The 17,088-nt window shown below is 46.3% G+C and overlaps 1 protein-coding gene across 1 annotated transcript; it reads left to right on the forward strand.

Moving 5' to 3' along the window:
• Positions 1 to 528: 528 nt before the first annotated feature.
• On the forward strand, positions 529 to 16,249 carry LOC107194194 (guanine nucleotide-binding protein G(I)/G(S)/G(T) subunit beta-1). The gene is made up of 7 exons (XM_015583778.1): positions 529 to 1,007; positions 9,824 to 10,323; positions 12,828 to 12,973; positions 13,061 to 13,354; positions 13,662 to 13,863; positions 13,982 to 14,198; positions 14,644 to 16,249. Exons 2-7 carry the CDS (start codon positions 10,267 to 10,269, stop codon positions 14,748 to 14,750), a joined length of 1,023 nt encoding a protein of 340 aa, XP_015439264.1. The 5' UTR covers positions 529 to 1,007; positions 9,824 to 10,266; the 3' UTR covers positions 14,751 to 16,249.
• The last annotated feature ends 839 nt before the right edge of the window (positions 16,250 to 17,088 follow it).

The raw sequence follows: 17,088 nt of genomic DNA on the forward strand, positions 1-17,088 counted from the left end.
TTACCGATAAAGCATAAATTCTATGAGTACATACATGAAGGTTCCATCTGGCGTGACCTTTTACATTTAAAACATTACTCATCTGCCATCTCTCGGACTACTACTAAATAAAAATAATTCAAAACATTGTCGCTAGATGGCTATGGAATTTTTCATTTTGCAGCGGGACTGTAGGTGCATGGATGAAGAAGTACACGTAAAGAAGGAAAGGAAGACGTATTTCGTTCAGTTTGCGACTACACTTGTCATAAGAGACCCTAATATTGCATGTACAAATTGTAAGTTCTTAATTGCTTTATGTATCTCAATCAAATTTGCATTTGGCCAGAAGAAATAAAAAAATAATCGTCGGAAAGACGTCCCATTTCAATTTTGAAATTGGCGGCGCGCGACAGGAGGCGCCACCGGTGTTCGGGTTTCTTCGTGTACCGGCGACTTCGTACGGGGTGTACGGGGTCCACGAGACTGGAAGCACGGAGCCCCGCCCTGCCGCCCGCTAGAGCCGTGAAGCAGCAGCAGTAGCAGCGACAGCAGCTCCGCTTGCTTCGTCTCAGTAATTTTTTGTTATCAATGAAAACAACCGCCTGAACGCCGTACCGTTCGACTGGTTGAGACCAATCGCGGGATATACGTCGTGCCCGTGTTTTTATATCTATCCGTTCCACGTAGTGACTGAAGTTAACCTTAAACGAAGTGGCGGTCTCGGTGGTGTCGCGAAATAGTCCCGCGGCGGAGAGAGAGACTCGTCCCGGTCGTTAGACGTCGTCGACGAGAGTGCGTTTATTTCGCTCCGTTTCTCGGCCACAGTGTTTCGAGACGGAGACGTGTGAAAAGGAAAGTGCATCGTCATCGATGTGAGAGATCGAGGCTAGGAAGAAGGCCCGCCGCAGCAGGAGGGAGGGAGAGAAAGAGGGAGAGAGAGCGAGAAAGGAGTCGTTCGTGGGACAGAGAGGCCGTTACATCGAACCGGGAATTTTGGCAAGCGTCGCTCCGTTAGGGAGCTCCAGGTAGGACGATCATTATTTATTTATGATGATTCACTGTTTTCTATTTTCGTCGATCGTATCGCGTATTTAGATACGTGTTAGTCGTGGCCGCAGCCGGCCCTTCGACACGATTCCGAGTAGCAAAGATGGCGGCCGCCTAGGCTACGCTGTCAAATTTTCCCGTTCCGTCATCGCGGTTATTTTAACACCGAGACCGTGTTTCCGCCCAGTTCCTTGCTCCACGATACTATTCGACATTGTTCACCGGTGAGAAATATTCTCAATCTTGTTTGTATTCTAACGGATTGAACGTTCTTCGATCGATTTCTGGAGCCTATGAGTCAGAACCGCCGGCTCCAGCGGTAATGAGATTCTTCCTGCTTAAGCTGAACTTTCCTCGTACAAGAATTTTCACTGCGTAAAAGGAATCTGGGGGGACGGAAATTGTTAACGAGCCCGGCGCGGAATAGCGAACCACGAGAACTGGCTTTTTAACAGAACTTCTGGCTCGCTGGCAATACCCGAGATTACTGCAAATTTACATAGGGGATCAATAACCATTAATTCACGATGCAAGCCGGGGTATTTCATTATCTGTTAATGCACGCCTGCGTCTAGTATTTAGTAGCGGGATGTGTGCGAAATGTCCACTTCCTTCAGTTCTAGTTTCTTTCCGTACTACACTACATATTAATAATAATAATTAGATTAGGAATGTTTATGTCAAATCTTTATACGATATTTTACAAAAACCAGGATCAAAAACAGATTCCTCTCTATTGTTAGTTCTCCAAAAAATTGTTATAGTAATTTAAATTTGTATAGGTTAATTTTTAAGGGTGGACATTAAAGATTTCTTTCGTTCAGGGTTCCATTTGATTCAAAATCAAAGATAAGCTTCATTTACGTTCTTTAATTGTCGATCAATGATCACTGTGCAATAATTGAGATTGGATGATAGAAGCGGAATGGTAATATATTGCTTAGAAATTATTATTCATCCATTGGAAGAATAACATCGATATATTAACGCATAGCATTCGTTGTGTTTTTCTTTTTTGCATTATTACCATTCGTGAACACGCGCACGGACGTTCGCTGCGGTTTTCTTATCTCCGGTTTATAATTATGCACGAGTAGGAAGAAAACCGTGTAAAAATGAACGGGGGTCACGTACGAGAAACAGCCGATAAGATGGCGGGGAATTGTTTTCGTTGTGACACCCGCGTTGTTGACGTTTATTTAACTAGTAGCCCAGCCTACGCGAGTTATCGCACGGGCGGCACGAGGACCGTAATAAAAGGAGTCTTGCATAATGCGTCGAGGCCGAAATTTCCGCGCAAAACAAACTGCGGCCCATTGCGCGGCAGCCCCCGGGTGTATCGTGGACGCTATACTTTTGCGAAAACGTGAATCCGCCGGATAAAAATACCGCGACGCCACTTTGTGCATCGGGTACTACACGTGTTCGCCGAAAATATGACACTTTCATCATCGAGCCACACGTTTCATAATTATTACCCGAGGCTGAACATTTCACGCTCGTACGAGCCTTCGAGAAATGATCAATCACAGATTCGAGACTTACTTTGAAAAATTGCACTCCATTGCCAATCAACTTTCTGCGTTAGAGAGTCTTCGTTACGTTAAACGTAAATCTATTACTGATTTCTATATATTATTCTATTTCAAAGTTGAGATTGTTGAATAATATTTCATGCTAAACTATTAAACGTTATTTCGATTCATCGTTGAGTATCCTAGAAGTCAGACCAATGGAATTCAATGAAATGAGCCGTCTCGATATAAGCTTGTCCCGTTATTCCCATTCCGGACGTCTGCGACACGTTTGAGACCAGCGTTGATTTTCGAAATACAAAGAACGCGTCCTGTCCTTGTTGTACGGTTACTCCAAGGACACCCCCTATAGGGGTTGCTTTCCAAGAGCCGCGAAGAGACGAGCGTTACAAGCAATTTTCGAAACGACTCGTCTTAGAAAGGACGCAAACGACCAGAATTGCTGGATAATGCGCCGGTTGCTTTCGTTATCGTTACTTCGCTTCTCTGGCGCGGCGTTTGTGGCTGAGTTATTTACTCTGCCGATCAGTCTGAGTCACAGAGGGGAAAATGAACGACAAAGGAAATGGAATAACCGAGTTGCGCATCGGGGGGGGGGGCGACCTTGAGGAATTACCGGCCGATTTTGAAACGTTTCATTCTTATCGTCCGAAGATAATTTTAATCCGCGATTGATTCACCTTTTTGCACGGAGAATTCTATCCGTTCTTCGAGGAATTATAAGCTTTGACTGGGGAAAAGTCCACGGTTCTGTCGAGATCACGAGAAGAAACGCCGCGGTTCTGGCAAAGCAGGAAAAAAAAGACGACTCGGCCGGTACCGCGGGAAGACGCAGTCTGGTCCGCGATTGGCCGGCCAATTGCTGCTGGCAGCTGTCTTAATCGTCTTTAATTGGTTCGAAAGTCGTCGTAGTCCCCAAGACAAGTGGTGGTGTGTGCCTCCGGCTCAATTGACTGCGTTCCACTTGAAAGATGCGACGCCGATGGTATCTGTTATCGGTCCTGCACCCCTCGATTGACCGGGAATCAATTGCGTTTGGCCGCGAGTGACTCACACGGATCCGGCAGATAGCCGTGAATTCGCGGGAACGATAAGTGAACCTTTACCGATCAATAACTGAAAACGATATTTCTATCGATCGATCGCCATCGACTCAAACCTGACCATCTTAACGTTTTATCGACCGATCCGTTGGGTACATACATCCATTTAATGCTCGTGTTATAAGATTGAAATTTCTTGCCAAGTTTCTGGGGCATAGGCTGAAGTCTTCGTAGAAAACAAGGAGGTATATGACACTCTTGTGTTACAAACAAACATCGGTTTTCCCTTAGTTTAACGGAAATGATGTGTCGATAAGGTGTTCATCGGTCGAGCCATGTGAACGAGCTCGAAGTAACGTTTTCACAATTTATTGCAATTCGTCAGACGTAGAAGTTACATTCGCGATAACGTTCAAGGAGCAATCTTGATTCTCGGTGCGTGTAAATAATGCTTATCGACCCTGCTATTCGAAACCAGTCGAAATCCTCGTAGATAACAGGGCCGCGTATCGCGCACGCAGTATCCTCTCTGCACTCTTCTTCGATAGAAAACACGATCGCAAATGACGATCGGGTTTCGTAGGACGGTTAGTGGGTCGCCAGCTACTTAGCCGGCACGAAAGCAATGCCAATGATGTGTTTCACTGGCGAACCCCCTGTTCCTCCCTTCCTTCCTGTCACCCTCCAACCCCTCCTCTCCATTGCGGGGTCACGTCCTGTTGCGAGTTCCCCTTCGTCCGCCATGGGTTATCCCTCCTTTCGGCCTGCTCGTCGGACGGACCAGTTGAAAACGAGCCGACGAAAAAAGGGTTGTTGATTCTACAGCCGAAGCTACGTCCTCGACCGTTCGTGTCCAACTGAAACTTCCCCCGGGAGACTCGAATTTATTCTTTCGGAAACTTTATTCTCGAGTGTTACCGGATCTTCAACGGTACTATACTCTTGGCAATTACGCGGAGGGTACTAACGAAGATTAATGTATACAATCTGACCGAAAAGTCTAATCTTTGGCTCGTCCAGTGGTGCAATTGAACCAATCAGAGAATAACGCGACCGATAATGAACCGGTTCGGAGTGTTCGAACGACGGTATGCCTCTTCACGAGAGTCTAATTTCCTCGAAGCTGGTCCACGAGCCTTCTGGATTCTTGGTTAATCCAAACATTCAAGTGCCTGCTTCGCTCTCTCTCTCCCCTTCTGACGTCACGGTGATCCGTAAAAATAGCGAAACGATCTATTTGCGGCTTAATTTCTTCACGCAGCACAACGATGCGGTTCAACTCCATCGAAATTCGAACTCCGTTCAGAATTACCATTAAATATACAGCCACGTGTCTGTTCGAGGTTCCATTTTCCAAACCGATTGTAAACGTACGCATACGAAAATATTGAAAAATTCAAGGAGAGACATTAAGCTCGGTAAGTCGAATGAAATTCGTGCCAAATCGCGCCGCAGATCGTGAAAAGAAAGTCTTCCCATCGGAAGTTCCATATTCAGGTTACTTTCTGACGTCACACAGTCTGCCTTCTGACGTCATTCACCTGCCATCACCTCTGCAGTAGTGTATCGCCCATCCCGCCCCAGCCCGCTTGGGATTCGTCAACCCCTACACGTCCTCCTTTTCACAACCCCTTACGCTGGGTACGTATCTTAAATGTATCACCGACGTGTACGTTAGAAAAACCAAGGGAAAGAATTTCTCGACTGGATCATTACTCTCCCGTTTTGTTCCATCCCTTAGTATCCTCGATCAATTCTCGATCTCTCAGCACGCGTTTTTTGTTCGTCTGCGGTGGATCTATACTCACTTAGATTCAAAAAAATATTTTCTTTGAGAGAAATCGTCGATCGAAAGACCCCACCGACACATCCCTTTTTCGAACCCTTAGAGTATCTTGGGAACATTACAGGTGCTGGTCTTTGAGGTTGATTTCCTCACAGTTGAAGTCGATCTATGCTTTATGTATGTTTTTGTTCTTTATACTGCCTAGAGTCGCATATGATCGCGAATATAGACGTAGTGTCGCGTAGTTGGGTGACTCATAGCTGCACCTAAATTAACTTCTGCTCTGAATTCTTAAACGGGATTCGTATAGGAGTCGGTTAATTTTCGATTATGTTTTTTCTTTCTTCTCTGAGACAGTTTTATCGATAGTTGCACCACCACCTGCCTGGTAGTCACAGGCCGCGTTAAATAGATCGCCCGCGCGCGATTGTAGGTGCGCTCCTCGGAACGGGCACAATTTACGTCTGTCTTCGCGATCGATGCTTTCAAACGGGGAGAAGCCGTTCGGAACAAAACGAACAAGTGTTTCTCTTTGCGGTGCAGTTTGCAGATTGATTGATAGATCGATCGGCTTGCGTCACGGATTATTTTAAGCCTGACGCGTTCTTTATGCTCGTACCTATTCTCAGACGGTGTGTCTGTGTGTGTTTTCACGCCGAAAGTTGGAGGATTCGCAAGGAAAATGTATTCTTTATGAATTTCGAGCTTGAAATTCGTGACCAGGACCGATGTGAATCAACCGCGATGTTTGTTGTCGGCGATCGCGAATGATTCTCGACTACTCTGTCTGATCGATAGAACGTTTATTAACAGAACCTAACAATCCAGCCACATCGTGTGTCGCTGCTGGAAGCTCGATCATCTCTGATTCCACGCGTTTCGAAAGTAGGTCGTGCTGATGTGAATTACAGTCATCAGCTGTAATGCCACTATATCATTTCTCGGACAGAGACGGAACGGGCTGTAACGTAGCCGTTTCACCTAAGAATACATTGTAATTAATATCGTTAGGATCCATTTGATCATCGTTTAGGCCCAATTATTCGCGGCCGATGTTGTAATTCCTCGAACGTGTGGGATCTAGAGATCGGTTGCTGAGTTCTCTAAGATACTAGAACAAGAGTAATGACCTTAGGCAATCACTTAAATAACATTTTCACACTCTGTTCACATTACGTTAGGTAGATGTGTGGCTGATGTTCAAGGCTCAAGCATCGGTTCATTCACTGGAACCGAAGTACACACTCCTTTCGATTATCGTCTGGCTTGTCCTACACGATTATTGTCCAGGCGTTATTCCACCGTGGAAACCGCTTTTGTTGCTCGGGCTTCGGACAAAAAACGAACATACGAGGGTCTGAAACATTTCTCCCTACAAGATTATTGTCCCGATGCGGACCTGACTTCGAGACAATAATCGAGAAGAGTCTGTACAATCATTACAAGTGCAACGATTTCGATTACGAAAAGAGAAATTGTCTTTCTAAATACTGAATCTATCAGGGATCGATAACTGAAATGATTTCCGCATGTTCAGCGGCTGGCAACAGTTTACCCCGAAAAAAAAAAAAAAAGAAAACGAAAGGTGTTGGCGAAGCATCGAGGCACGCTGACCAGGTAAACACACCCAGAGGGTTACTCGGTGATTGGAACCGAGTGGTGGCAGGTGCAACTCCAACAGGCGTCCAACGTAAACCGTTGGCACGGTTCTGTGTATCGGGGTTCGCTAGACCTTTCGTTCTCGGTTTCTCTGCCATTCTTTGTCGCCCGTTGCGGAGACCGTTGGGCCGTGCCAGGGTTCTCCGTCGAAGTACACACTTGGTGTGAGGTACTTGGCAGCCTCGCGGTTGTGTACAGTCGGTTCGAAGCAGATGGGGAGACCGGCAGAGTAAGAGAGAGATAGAGACCGTATTGGACGTTGACCCGTGTGGTTCAACTGTTGCTCCCATTTGTGCATCCGGGAACGCGTGTAGGATGATGGCCTAGGTATCCCTTCGATGATAGAGGAGCCTCTGGTCCCCACCAGCCACGGGAACGACGGAGCTAGACGATTCGCGTGGATATTACACGGGGAATCGTTTTCCGCTTCTTCCGTGATAACGGCGATAAAATGGTATGTAGGTCGTACCCGTTAGGGCGGAGGAGTTTTTCTATGATAAATCTCATATACGCGTTCTACTTCGTTAATTGCACATTCCGCCGTGGATTGAGCTCCTGGCGCCTGATTGAACATTTTCCCTCGCGCAACCCGTAAAAACTCGAACCAAGAACTGGGTGACATGGTTGGGACTTTTGCGAGTAGATTCTTCTGGGATTGTTTCGAGGGTTGATCGATACCAGTCCCTCAGAAATTAATAGAATTTCGGAGCATCCTGGGAGGGAGGGTTCGCGAAGCGATGATACTCCAACTTTCCAGACAGCCCATCAAGCTCTTGAGGATCTAATTTAGAGTGAATCCTCGGTGTCTGAAATTCCTTCCAGTTACTCCCAAACGTGTATATATCCTCTAACAGGTTGACCAGACAGGTAACCCATCCCTAAAATTCGAACCCTCTCCTTCAAGTTCATCATCGATGAGTCCTTTTAGCGGAAAAAAAAAGTGGCCGTCATGATATCAGAACCGCCAAACAACGGCAACCTGTCACACGCTCGACAATGGCGTCCTGTCGACGCCGGTAGTCAGCCGGTACACAGGCGCCGTGGCGCCAGCGTCGCTTATCCCTTCCCTCCCCCGTTTGCTTTCATCCGCCCAGGCGGCGATCTTCTCTCGAAACCACGGCGTTGTTCCTCCCTGGGTGTGGTTCCGGTAAACCGCGTGTAAGATCGTGGTCTCTCGTCGTGCATTCGAACCGACACAATAAACGCGTGTCGTGGGTGGAAGATATCGTGTGGGATACGGTGTCGTCTCGCGTGTTGTGCACCCCCGAGGCGAGCAACAGCCGACAGAAAGGGTAGGGTGCGATAGAGTGAGAGAGAACGTTGCCGTAGGGTGAAAGCGCGAGTGAGACGGAACGAGTGGGGCGAGCCGCCGCCACGACTGTTCATCGATTCTTTGCTTCGACGGTTCTTGTGAACGCGGCATGAAAAGAGAACTCGCACCAATGGGCGCGTTTCACCGGTCCTACGTGTGCGTGCGTATCGTAGCCGTCGTACCTCTACCGTGCTAGAGCACCACGGGCACTCGCGTTTTGCAGGACTTTTTCCCTCTACCTGGGTGACACCTTTTACCGGAATTTCTCTGGCGTTCCATCGACGGCGCAATCTGGCGGTGGAAGACGGGTTCCTTGAAGCTACTCGTCGCCCTTCTCAGGAACGTTGCTCGCCGGGAGGTTATGTTTCCTCGGGATCCATGACGCTCTGACAAGAGTGGAAGACGAACGGAGCGTGTAAGTTCGTCTGGCTGGTCGTTTCAGTGCTCTGATAGAGGTTTAGGCTTGGGGTTGTAATTTGAATATGTGCGGTTCGTGTGGTTTTAGTGTGTTTCTTATTATGGAAAGAGCTTAGGGGAGATGCATCGGTTTTTGTTAACGATAGATTGGTTTTTCATCGAGACACCGGGTATCGTGCTCGGTGTCACAGTGCTTGCTCATGCGCCGAGCGATTCCATCGGTTCCGGAAAATGAGAACACCTTGCGGCAGATCGACAACCCTCGGATTCCCCGGGTTGTGAGACCTTTTGGAGGTGAAGGACGCTCGTTGCCCACCGAATTCCGATGGAAACTGAAAAATTAACCGACCGGGGAAATTATTCGGTGTACAGAGCGAATGTATAGTTAACATGGAGTGACGCGAAATTGTGGAAAATATGGTCGATGTCGAGGGAACGGCCGTAAGTTTCGGATCTAGTCGAGAGACCAGAACTTGTTAATAATGGGTTTCCTGGAAAAAAATTCATAGATTACCTCAGCTGGGACGTAATCTGTTCGGTTAGTTAAAAATAGCCACGGGTAAACTTCGAGAAACATTCATGTTTCGTCGGGTTCACCGAGCGGCGTGAATTCAAGCCGGGAATAGAAGACAGCGGGGGAGTCGGTTCTCGTAAAAACCGAGAGCTGGATATCATCTTTATCTAACGGAAGATTAATGATGCTCTACTAATGCACAAACGTAAAAAAGAAATGTTCCGTCCGTGACACGAATGCGCCGAGTCGGAAGATGAAAATAGAACAGTAAATATGTTTCCGTGGACCGTGTGTAGTCTGAGACGATAAATTATCTAATACATTGCAAAAAACCACAATATTCTATTCCAGCACTCTATTGTTTGACCATCCAATGAATCAGTATTCGAAAGTTAAAGTTGGAGAAGCAGAAGGTTTTTAAGTCTGGAAGACTTGAAAACCTTTGAATCGATCGATTCTTTTTGTCTTTATGGTAAGATGGATATATAGAGCATCGAAGGAATCTAATTCTCACGAATTTGTTATCAGGGGTGGCAACGGTCTCGCTAGGAGGTGTCGAAGCTGGCGCGAGGGGCGGGAGAGTCAGCGGTGGCCTGGCTCTGGTTCCGGTGGTAGCGGCGGAAACGGAAGCCGTGACAGCAGCAGATCAGAGAGAGGGCCTGGGAGTGAACGGTGGGACCTGCTGGAGGGGGAGGCTCGTTCTTCTTGCTCCTCTTCCTGTTCCCGGTGGTGGAAAGCCTGAGGACATTCGTTGGCCGCCGGAAAAAGCGTCGACGGCGTGACACCGGGCCCCGACCGACCGCCTCCGTGTGAGAACTCGAGCGAGATAGAAGCCGCTCGTCGCCCCCTCGAGAACCACGTTTTAAGCTTCGCCGGGGGGTGCAACCACCTCCACCACCTCCTTACGAGACACCCACTTCCCACCCTTGACGGGTGTTCTCCCGTGATCGACGTATCGCTAGACGGGCATCATGAGCGAGCTCGACAACCTCCGTCAGGAGGCGGAGGCCCTGAAGAATGCCGTTCGAGTAAGTTCATCCCCATTTATTCTAAATGAACGTAATTAACAGGTGTGCTGCTGTTATTCGGTTATTGTATTTGCAACTGTTTACTTGTGTTTATTACGTTTAAATTAACCCTCCAATGGTAAGGTGGGTTTTAAGGTTGTATTTGATAAGGTGGGGTCAGATCCGATCCGAGATTTTTTTTACCATTTTCAGACGGGTATTAAAGTTATTATCTTGTACTTGTATTTCTGTTTATTGATGTGATAAGGAACAATAATTGAGGTATATGAGTTATAGTAAATAGAGTAAAAGAAGAATAATGAAAAAGAGTGGGGACAGCACAAGAGGAATTATAGGATCGAGTACGACCTCGTGGGTTAATTGAGGGGAGGGGTTGGTGACTTGATAATCAATGTTAATAGAATAATTTTTAGGTGCGTAGAATTATGGAACGTTTACCTTAGATTCTTAATCGATAAAGATTTTCAGTCCATTGCTCTTTAATTTATGTACGAGCATTTAATACCACTATGTTTCTTCAGTTGGTTTATTGGTTTATATATTTCAACACGGTACGGAATTTCATATCACGGCAGTTTCCTGCCAATGAATTATCTCCAAACCGTAACCGATAGCGAGTCGAGATAGCATTGGGCGGTATTCTCGATATTTGCCCGCAACGCTTTAACACGGACTGCTCCAGAATAATTTCGTTGACATATGTCGTTGCTAAACAAAAGGGGCTGGCTAGGCTTTGTCGTTAAAATTGGTCCGACACTTTCGCACATTCTGCTTGTTTGCTGGCGATCTCGGAGACATCGGGGGCAAAGCAACAGTTCTCCATGCAACAGCGGTTGTATTGTCTGAAATGAAGAAAAAAAAAAGTCTAGGGCGTCTCTTGGCTCGAAGTGCACTTGGCATTAAACAACCAACCCCTGTTCCGTCCCTAACGACTCAGCAATTTTTTTTATTTTCCGTCCTCGACCCTAAGGGGTTGAAACGGAATCGTCAACGTTATTCGTAAAAGAATTATTTCCGTCGGCCCTTCTTCGAATATTTTACAGCCCATCTCTGTTTTACAGCCTCCCTTCGCATCTACAATTAATATACATACACACTTAATTCGCAATCGCTGTTTCCTAAACCCTGTTACACACGTATTACACAGGTACATTTTGTTCCTCCCAAAATCAATATTCGGTACCACGATAAAATCCTTTTATAAATAGTATTATGAGATCGCCTGCCCTATCATCCCCGAATCCACTCGTCCCATTCAAGCATCGGTAAGACCGAACAATGTCGTTCTTCCTTGTAACTCCGTTGAAAAAAAAGAGAGAGAGAGTAATTCACGCTGAACCATTCGATCCCCTATACTAGCCCCCATAAGACAAACATCAAAATCCGATCGATTACCGGTCAGTTGGATCTATATTTCCCAATCGTCCCACCGTGTGTATCGTTCGGGATCTCTTATCAACGTTACCGATGAATTAGGAGTTTCTTTCCAGTGGAAAATCCTCATCGATGCCAATCGGTACCCCCACCCCCCTGTGTACACGGTGAAAACGTGGAAGCAACGAGACATGGTGGAGCAGAGGTGTGTGTGTGGTGTGTGGTGGTGGTAGGGCGCGGCATAACCGTCGCTTCTCTCTGATCAATACGCCACCGTCCCGCTCCGTCTTTCCCTCTGTCTCTCTCTCTCTCTCTTTTGCCCCTGCTTCCCGTCGTGTTTCTTCTCTATCCTCGTGTTTCTCTTTTTCTCCCTTCGTCCAGCGTGCGTAAAATTACACGCATCGGTCGACCGTGTATGTGTGTGCACGGTAATACCCGCGCGGGCTTGCGATAAATAGAACGAACGTTTTTAACGTACATCGACGATATTTCAACGACTCGATTTTCTGCCCGTATTCCTGTTTTCTTCCTTCGATTTCGAAATCGTGCTGGAACTCATTTAAGCATGTTCGTTCGTATTTTCCATGGAAACAGATTCGTATTCTCCTCGTACCTATCTGGAAGGAACGCGCCGTTAATTAGGACTCCTCCAGCCGTGTATCATAAGTGCATTCTTCGAGTATGAGCACGCTGTTGCATTCTCAGTTACATGCTTCCCGAAAGGTCAATGGAAAGAGTCGTCGACTCTGCGCGATTTGTCCGGCCGGTTCTTTCGGATCGTGAATCTCTTTGCTTTTTCTTTTGTTTCTTCCAGGAGTTTCGCTGTAATTTATGGGATTCTTCGGGTTTCCGCATCCACGAAATTGTGTGTCGCTATTCGAGCGCGACATTTGACCTTTTCGTCGATGAGGTTCGTACACGCGCACCGTGAGGTCGGAACGAAAGTTTTTTTTTTTCGCGAGGCTCATTAGCCTTCCCGCGGTCGATTGACGTGTACCTTGGAAATGGTTGACGTTTAGTCTGTAATGAACCGTTTGAGCTGAGAGAGTAAAAGAAAAAAAGAAATAGAGTCTGTTTCGTCACGATGTTTCGATTAATTGTTTCGTTTTTTTTTTTTTTTTGGTGTTCAGGATGCTAGGAAAGCAGCATGCGACACGACGTTGGTTCAGGCCACGTCCGGCATGGAGCCAATTGGTCGGATACAGATGCGCACGAGACGCACGCTTCGCGGTCACTTAGCCAAGATTTACGCGATGCATTGGGGTAGTGATTCAAGGTACGGTATTATACTTGATCCTGTGATTGTAATGAAATTTTCTAGCGAAACATTCGAAGCGTAATCCTTGTTTCCTTTGCTCGCCAGAAACTTAGTGTCGGCGTCGCAAGATGGAAAACTAATTGTCTGGGATAGTTACACCACCAACAAAGTTCACGCGATCCCCCTGCGGTCCTCGTGGGTGATGACCTGTGCGTATGCACCGTCTGGTAGTTACGTGGCATGCGGTGGGCTGGACAACATTTGCTCCATCTATAGTCTTAAAACTAGGGAAGGAAACGTAAGAGTCAGCAGAGAACTACCTGGTCACACTGGGTACTTGTCTTGCTGTCGATTCTATGACGACAACCAAATTGTCACTAGTTCTGGGGACATGACTTGGTAAGGGAACGTTTATTTTATCGCCTCGATGATCCACCACGTTGCTCCGGATTCCTATTAACAGCTACCGTCAGTTACTTTCGAATTCGAATTAAAGCAGTGAGAGTAATCTAGTTTCACTTCGGACGATGATGCATTGTAAACGCAGTAGCGAAGACTAAAAATGATTGTACAATAAAAATCGCACAATGATCCATCTTTTCCCACTGTTCACACGGCATCCCATTTCCCAATTGGTAATTATATCATCCGCAGGAGTGTTTTTAGACCCTTAGCAATGGACACTTTTTTTATTTTTCTTAACCAGTGCCCTGTGGGACATAGAAACTGGTCAACAGTGTACCTCCTTTATTGGACACACGGGCGACGTAATGTCCCTCTCCTTGGCACCAGACACCCGCACATTCGTTTCCGGTGCGTGTGACGCCAGTGCAAAGCTCTGGGACATTCGTGAGGGATCTTGCAAGCAGACCTTCCCGGGTCACGAGAGTGACATCAACGCTGTCACGGTAAGGGCTTGTCTTTTTTCAATGTCTGAGCTCTTGTCCCTTCGTTATTTTAGATTACCCGGAGAAAGTTAAATCGACACGCTGAGTCATGAACAAAATTTCATTTTATCGTACACAGTTCTTCCCTAATGGATACGCTTTCGCGACGGGTTCGGACGACGCGACTTGCAGACTGTTCGACATCAGGGCGGATCAGCAACTGGCGATGTATAGCCACGACAATATTATCTGCGGTATCACGAGCGTAGCGTTCAGCAAGAGCGGTAGATTATTGCTGGCCGGCTACGACGACTTCAACTGCAACGTCTGGGACTCCATGAAGGTTGAACGAGCTGGTACGTTCTTATTTCTGTTGACAGCAATAATCCTACGAGAGACGAGAAATTTTATTTCAAGCCCTTCTCTCTTGGTTCACTCTTTACGTACTTTCCACTCATACAGCATATTTTACTTTTGTTTTCTTGTAATATTTAAACAGGACTTCCAGTTTCTACTGTGTTTTTAATAACTAGCTCAACTTAGAGAGCTCAGTGACCAAGACACATGTCAGTACTCAAATTGACTCGCTAATTGGATTAACAAGAGTCTTCCATAGTTAATATATTTCTCTTCCTAAGGCAGAAGAACCTTATCGTCACATTCACCTCTTGTTTCGTATATTTGACTCTTTTGTCGAAATTATTATTCTGATTCACAAATACTGTGTACTTTCTAGTGATAAACGTGTTCGAGGAGATGAAACCACGGGTTTCTCCGAAGTGTCTTATTTTTGTTTCGTAGGAATCCTTGCCGGCCACGATAATCGTGTATCTTGTCTGGGCGTCACGGAGGATGGTATGGCGGTAGCGACGGGCTCCTGGGACTCGTTCCTACGTATTTGGAACTAACTTGGGGTTAATCCCAAGACGTTCCTCCAAAGAACCAACTGCAGCCAATCAGCATACAGTATAAGCATTAAGTACCACCACTTGACCACCGAAGTCGGCGTGTCCGTATCCTCGATGGAGGCGAACTACTCGCCTGGTTCACCAGAGTTGACTTTGATCAGAAAGTTTGGACAACCGATAGACACGAACAACAGCAAGACCAAGAACAGTAGTAAGAAAGGCCACGACGGCGGCAGCAACAGCAGCGGCGGCGGCGGCAGCAGCAGCGAATTTAAGAACGTTTTGGGTTGTGGTGGTAAAAAAGACTACCGGAGACGCGTCGTCGACTTGACCTGGCGACGTGGCAAGGTCGGCGATAAAATGACTCGTGAATATCAGCGCTTCTAGTACGAATACACACATCGTTCGCCCGACGATCGAACGTATATTATCAATGGATGATCGAGGAAAAAAAAGCGCGCGGTGAAAGGAAGAACGGCGAAACGGAGAGGAGCACCAAGGCGTAGACAGAGCCAAATCTCTCCGGGTGTCGTGTGCACACTTCTTTTCTCTAATACCCTTTCTCAACGATCACTGTTGGCGAACCTACGAAGAGCACGTGCTGTTACACACACACCAAACACACACACGTACACGTACACACCTTCGATAGCCTCTCCTCGATGATTATCCCAGCTTACGAAGGTTACAGACCAGAAAACGTAGACGATCATCGTACGGCCGGTGGCTCGTTCCACGGAAGAAAGAAGCGTTTCTATTACGAACAAATATATATAAAAAAAAATAAAGATTCCGAGCGTTCACTGCCGATGAAGCGCCGACACGGCTGCTCCGGCGATTGATTTTATGTTCTTCTCGACACGCACGAAGCAAGTCGTACCAGGCGAGATACAATGAAAGAACGAAAAACACGGCCGCTCGTGCATGGCACAAAAGCAAATACACGATCATGAAAACTATGTGTATATATATATATATATGTGTGTGTGTATATATATATATATATACGTATGTTGACGGGCGGCCAAAGTTACGATAATCTCGCATATTGCATTCAACCTACACGCACACCGTACGCACGTGTATTAAATACGTACATAGAAAAACTACATACATTTGCACACAAACGCGAAGTACCGTAAACAAAAGGTATCCGCCATTAATTACGTAACAGGCGATCCACGAACCCATGGACGTATTAAAGTCACACTATCTCCGATCATGTTTTACCTTATTTCTTATTCGTCTAATTCTTGTTTTCCCGTTCTTTTCTTTTCGATCTTTCGATTTGTCATGTTTCTTCGCGAGCCATCTTGCCGGCCCTATTCCGGGGGTGCGAACGAACGACACGGGGGGGGGAAAAAAGGATCGGCGAAGATTGAAGTCGTTTCTTGTGACTGTATCCGCCGAGTTTGCATTAATATCTTTGATTAATTTTTTATAGATGTATCATTATTTATTTTGTATAGACCTCTGCTATATAGACCATCCTAAACTTTCTTGTTCTTTTGTTTCTTTTTTTTTTTTATATATGTATCTGTTCTGTTTTTCGACATGCTGAGTGAATGTTCGTGTTACAAGAGATTGTTAAGAAGATGAACGAATTTCGGATGTGCAAGGTTGAGCGAAAGGTCTCGAAGCCGCGCGCGCGTGGCTCATACATGTCAATCAAAATGAGAATCCACACGAGAGAAAGAAAGAGAAAAAGAAAAACACAGTGAAACACGGCAAAAGAATCATGATACTCCTAAGTTGTTCCTTCAAGCCAATTGTTACGCATCTTTCGTACGAAATTTATTCGGATCCGTTGCACGTGAAATGGACACATCGTTGAACGCAGACGGACAAAGTAACGATAAAAAGACGAGTTCACACGGATGAGAGTATCCTGAATTCTATGTATTTTCGCCTCGCCGCGGGTCTATGCACGCACGCACGCGAGGGGACCAGCATAAAAATACGAAGAGAGGGGAATATTTAATGTAACGTGTAATCGTTTAGTTTGTAGCCTCTATTCCCTATTCCTCTAGATAGAAGGCAGCGAGACCGAGAAGAGTTCCTCCTAACTCTCGCCAGAGCAGAGTCCCACAATCTTTCTCTAGTATCGGTCCAGCACCGAGCAGCCCTCGAACGTACGAGGAAGGCACGTGTTCTCGACGCGAAAAATCGTCCTAGAAGTTCCATTGAAATAGGACCCAAAGAATTACGGATCGAAGCTACGGACCGCGAGACCAAACCTTCTCTCTCTCTCTCTCTCTCTCTCTCTCTCTCTCTCTCTCTCTCTCTCTTTCACACCCTCGTCGTTCTTTCGTCTCTTCTTTTCTCTCTTCAATGTCCC

The sequence above is a fragment of the Dufourea novaeangliae genome, unplaced genomic scaffold, assembly GCF_001272555.1.
Source record: "Dufourea novaeangliae isolate 0120121106 unplaced genomic scaffold, ASM127255v1 scaffold21, whole genome shotgun sequence".
Classification (NCBI taxonomy): Eukaryota; Metazoa; Arthropoda; class Insecta; order Hymenoptera; family Halictidae; genus Dufourea; species Dufourea novaeangliae.

What these genes read in the sequence shown, in the direction of transcription:
- LOC107194194 (XM_015583778.1), top strand. Translation starts at nt 10,267, where the DNA reads ATGAGCGAGCTCGACAACCTCCGTCAGGAGGCGGAGGCCCTGAAGAAT. An exon ending in AGTTCTGGGGACATGACTTG is followed by an intron (nt 13,355 to 13,661) that starts GTAAGGGAACGT and finishes TTTCTTAACCAG; the next exon opens with TGCCCTGTGGGACATAGAAA. An exon ending in CATGAAGGTTGAACGAGCTG is followed by an intron (nt 14,199 to 14,643) that starts GTACGTTCTTAT and finishes TTTGTTTCGTAG; the next exon opens with GAATCCTTGCCGGCCACGAT.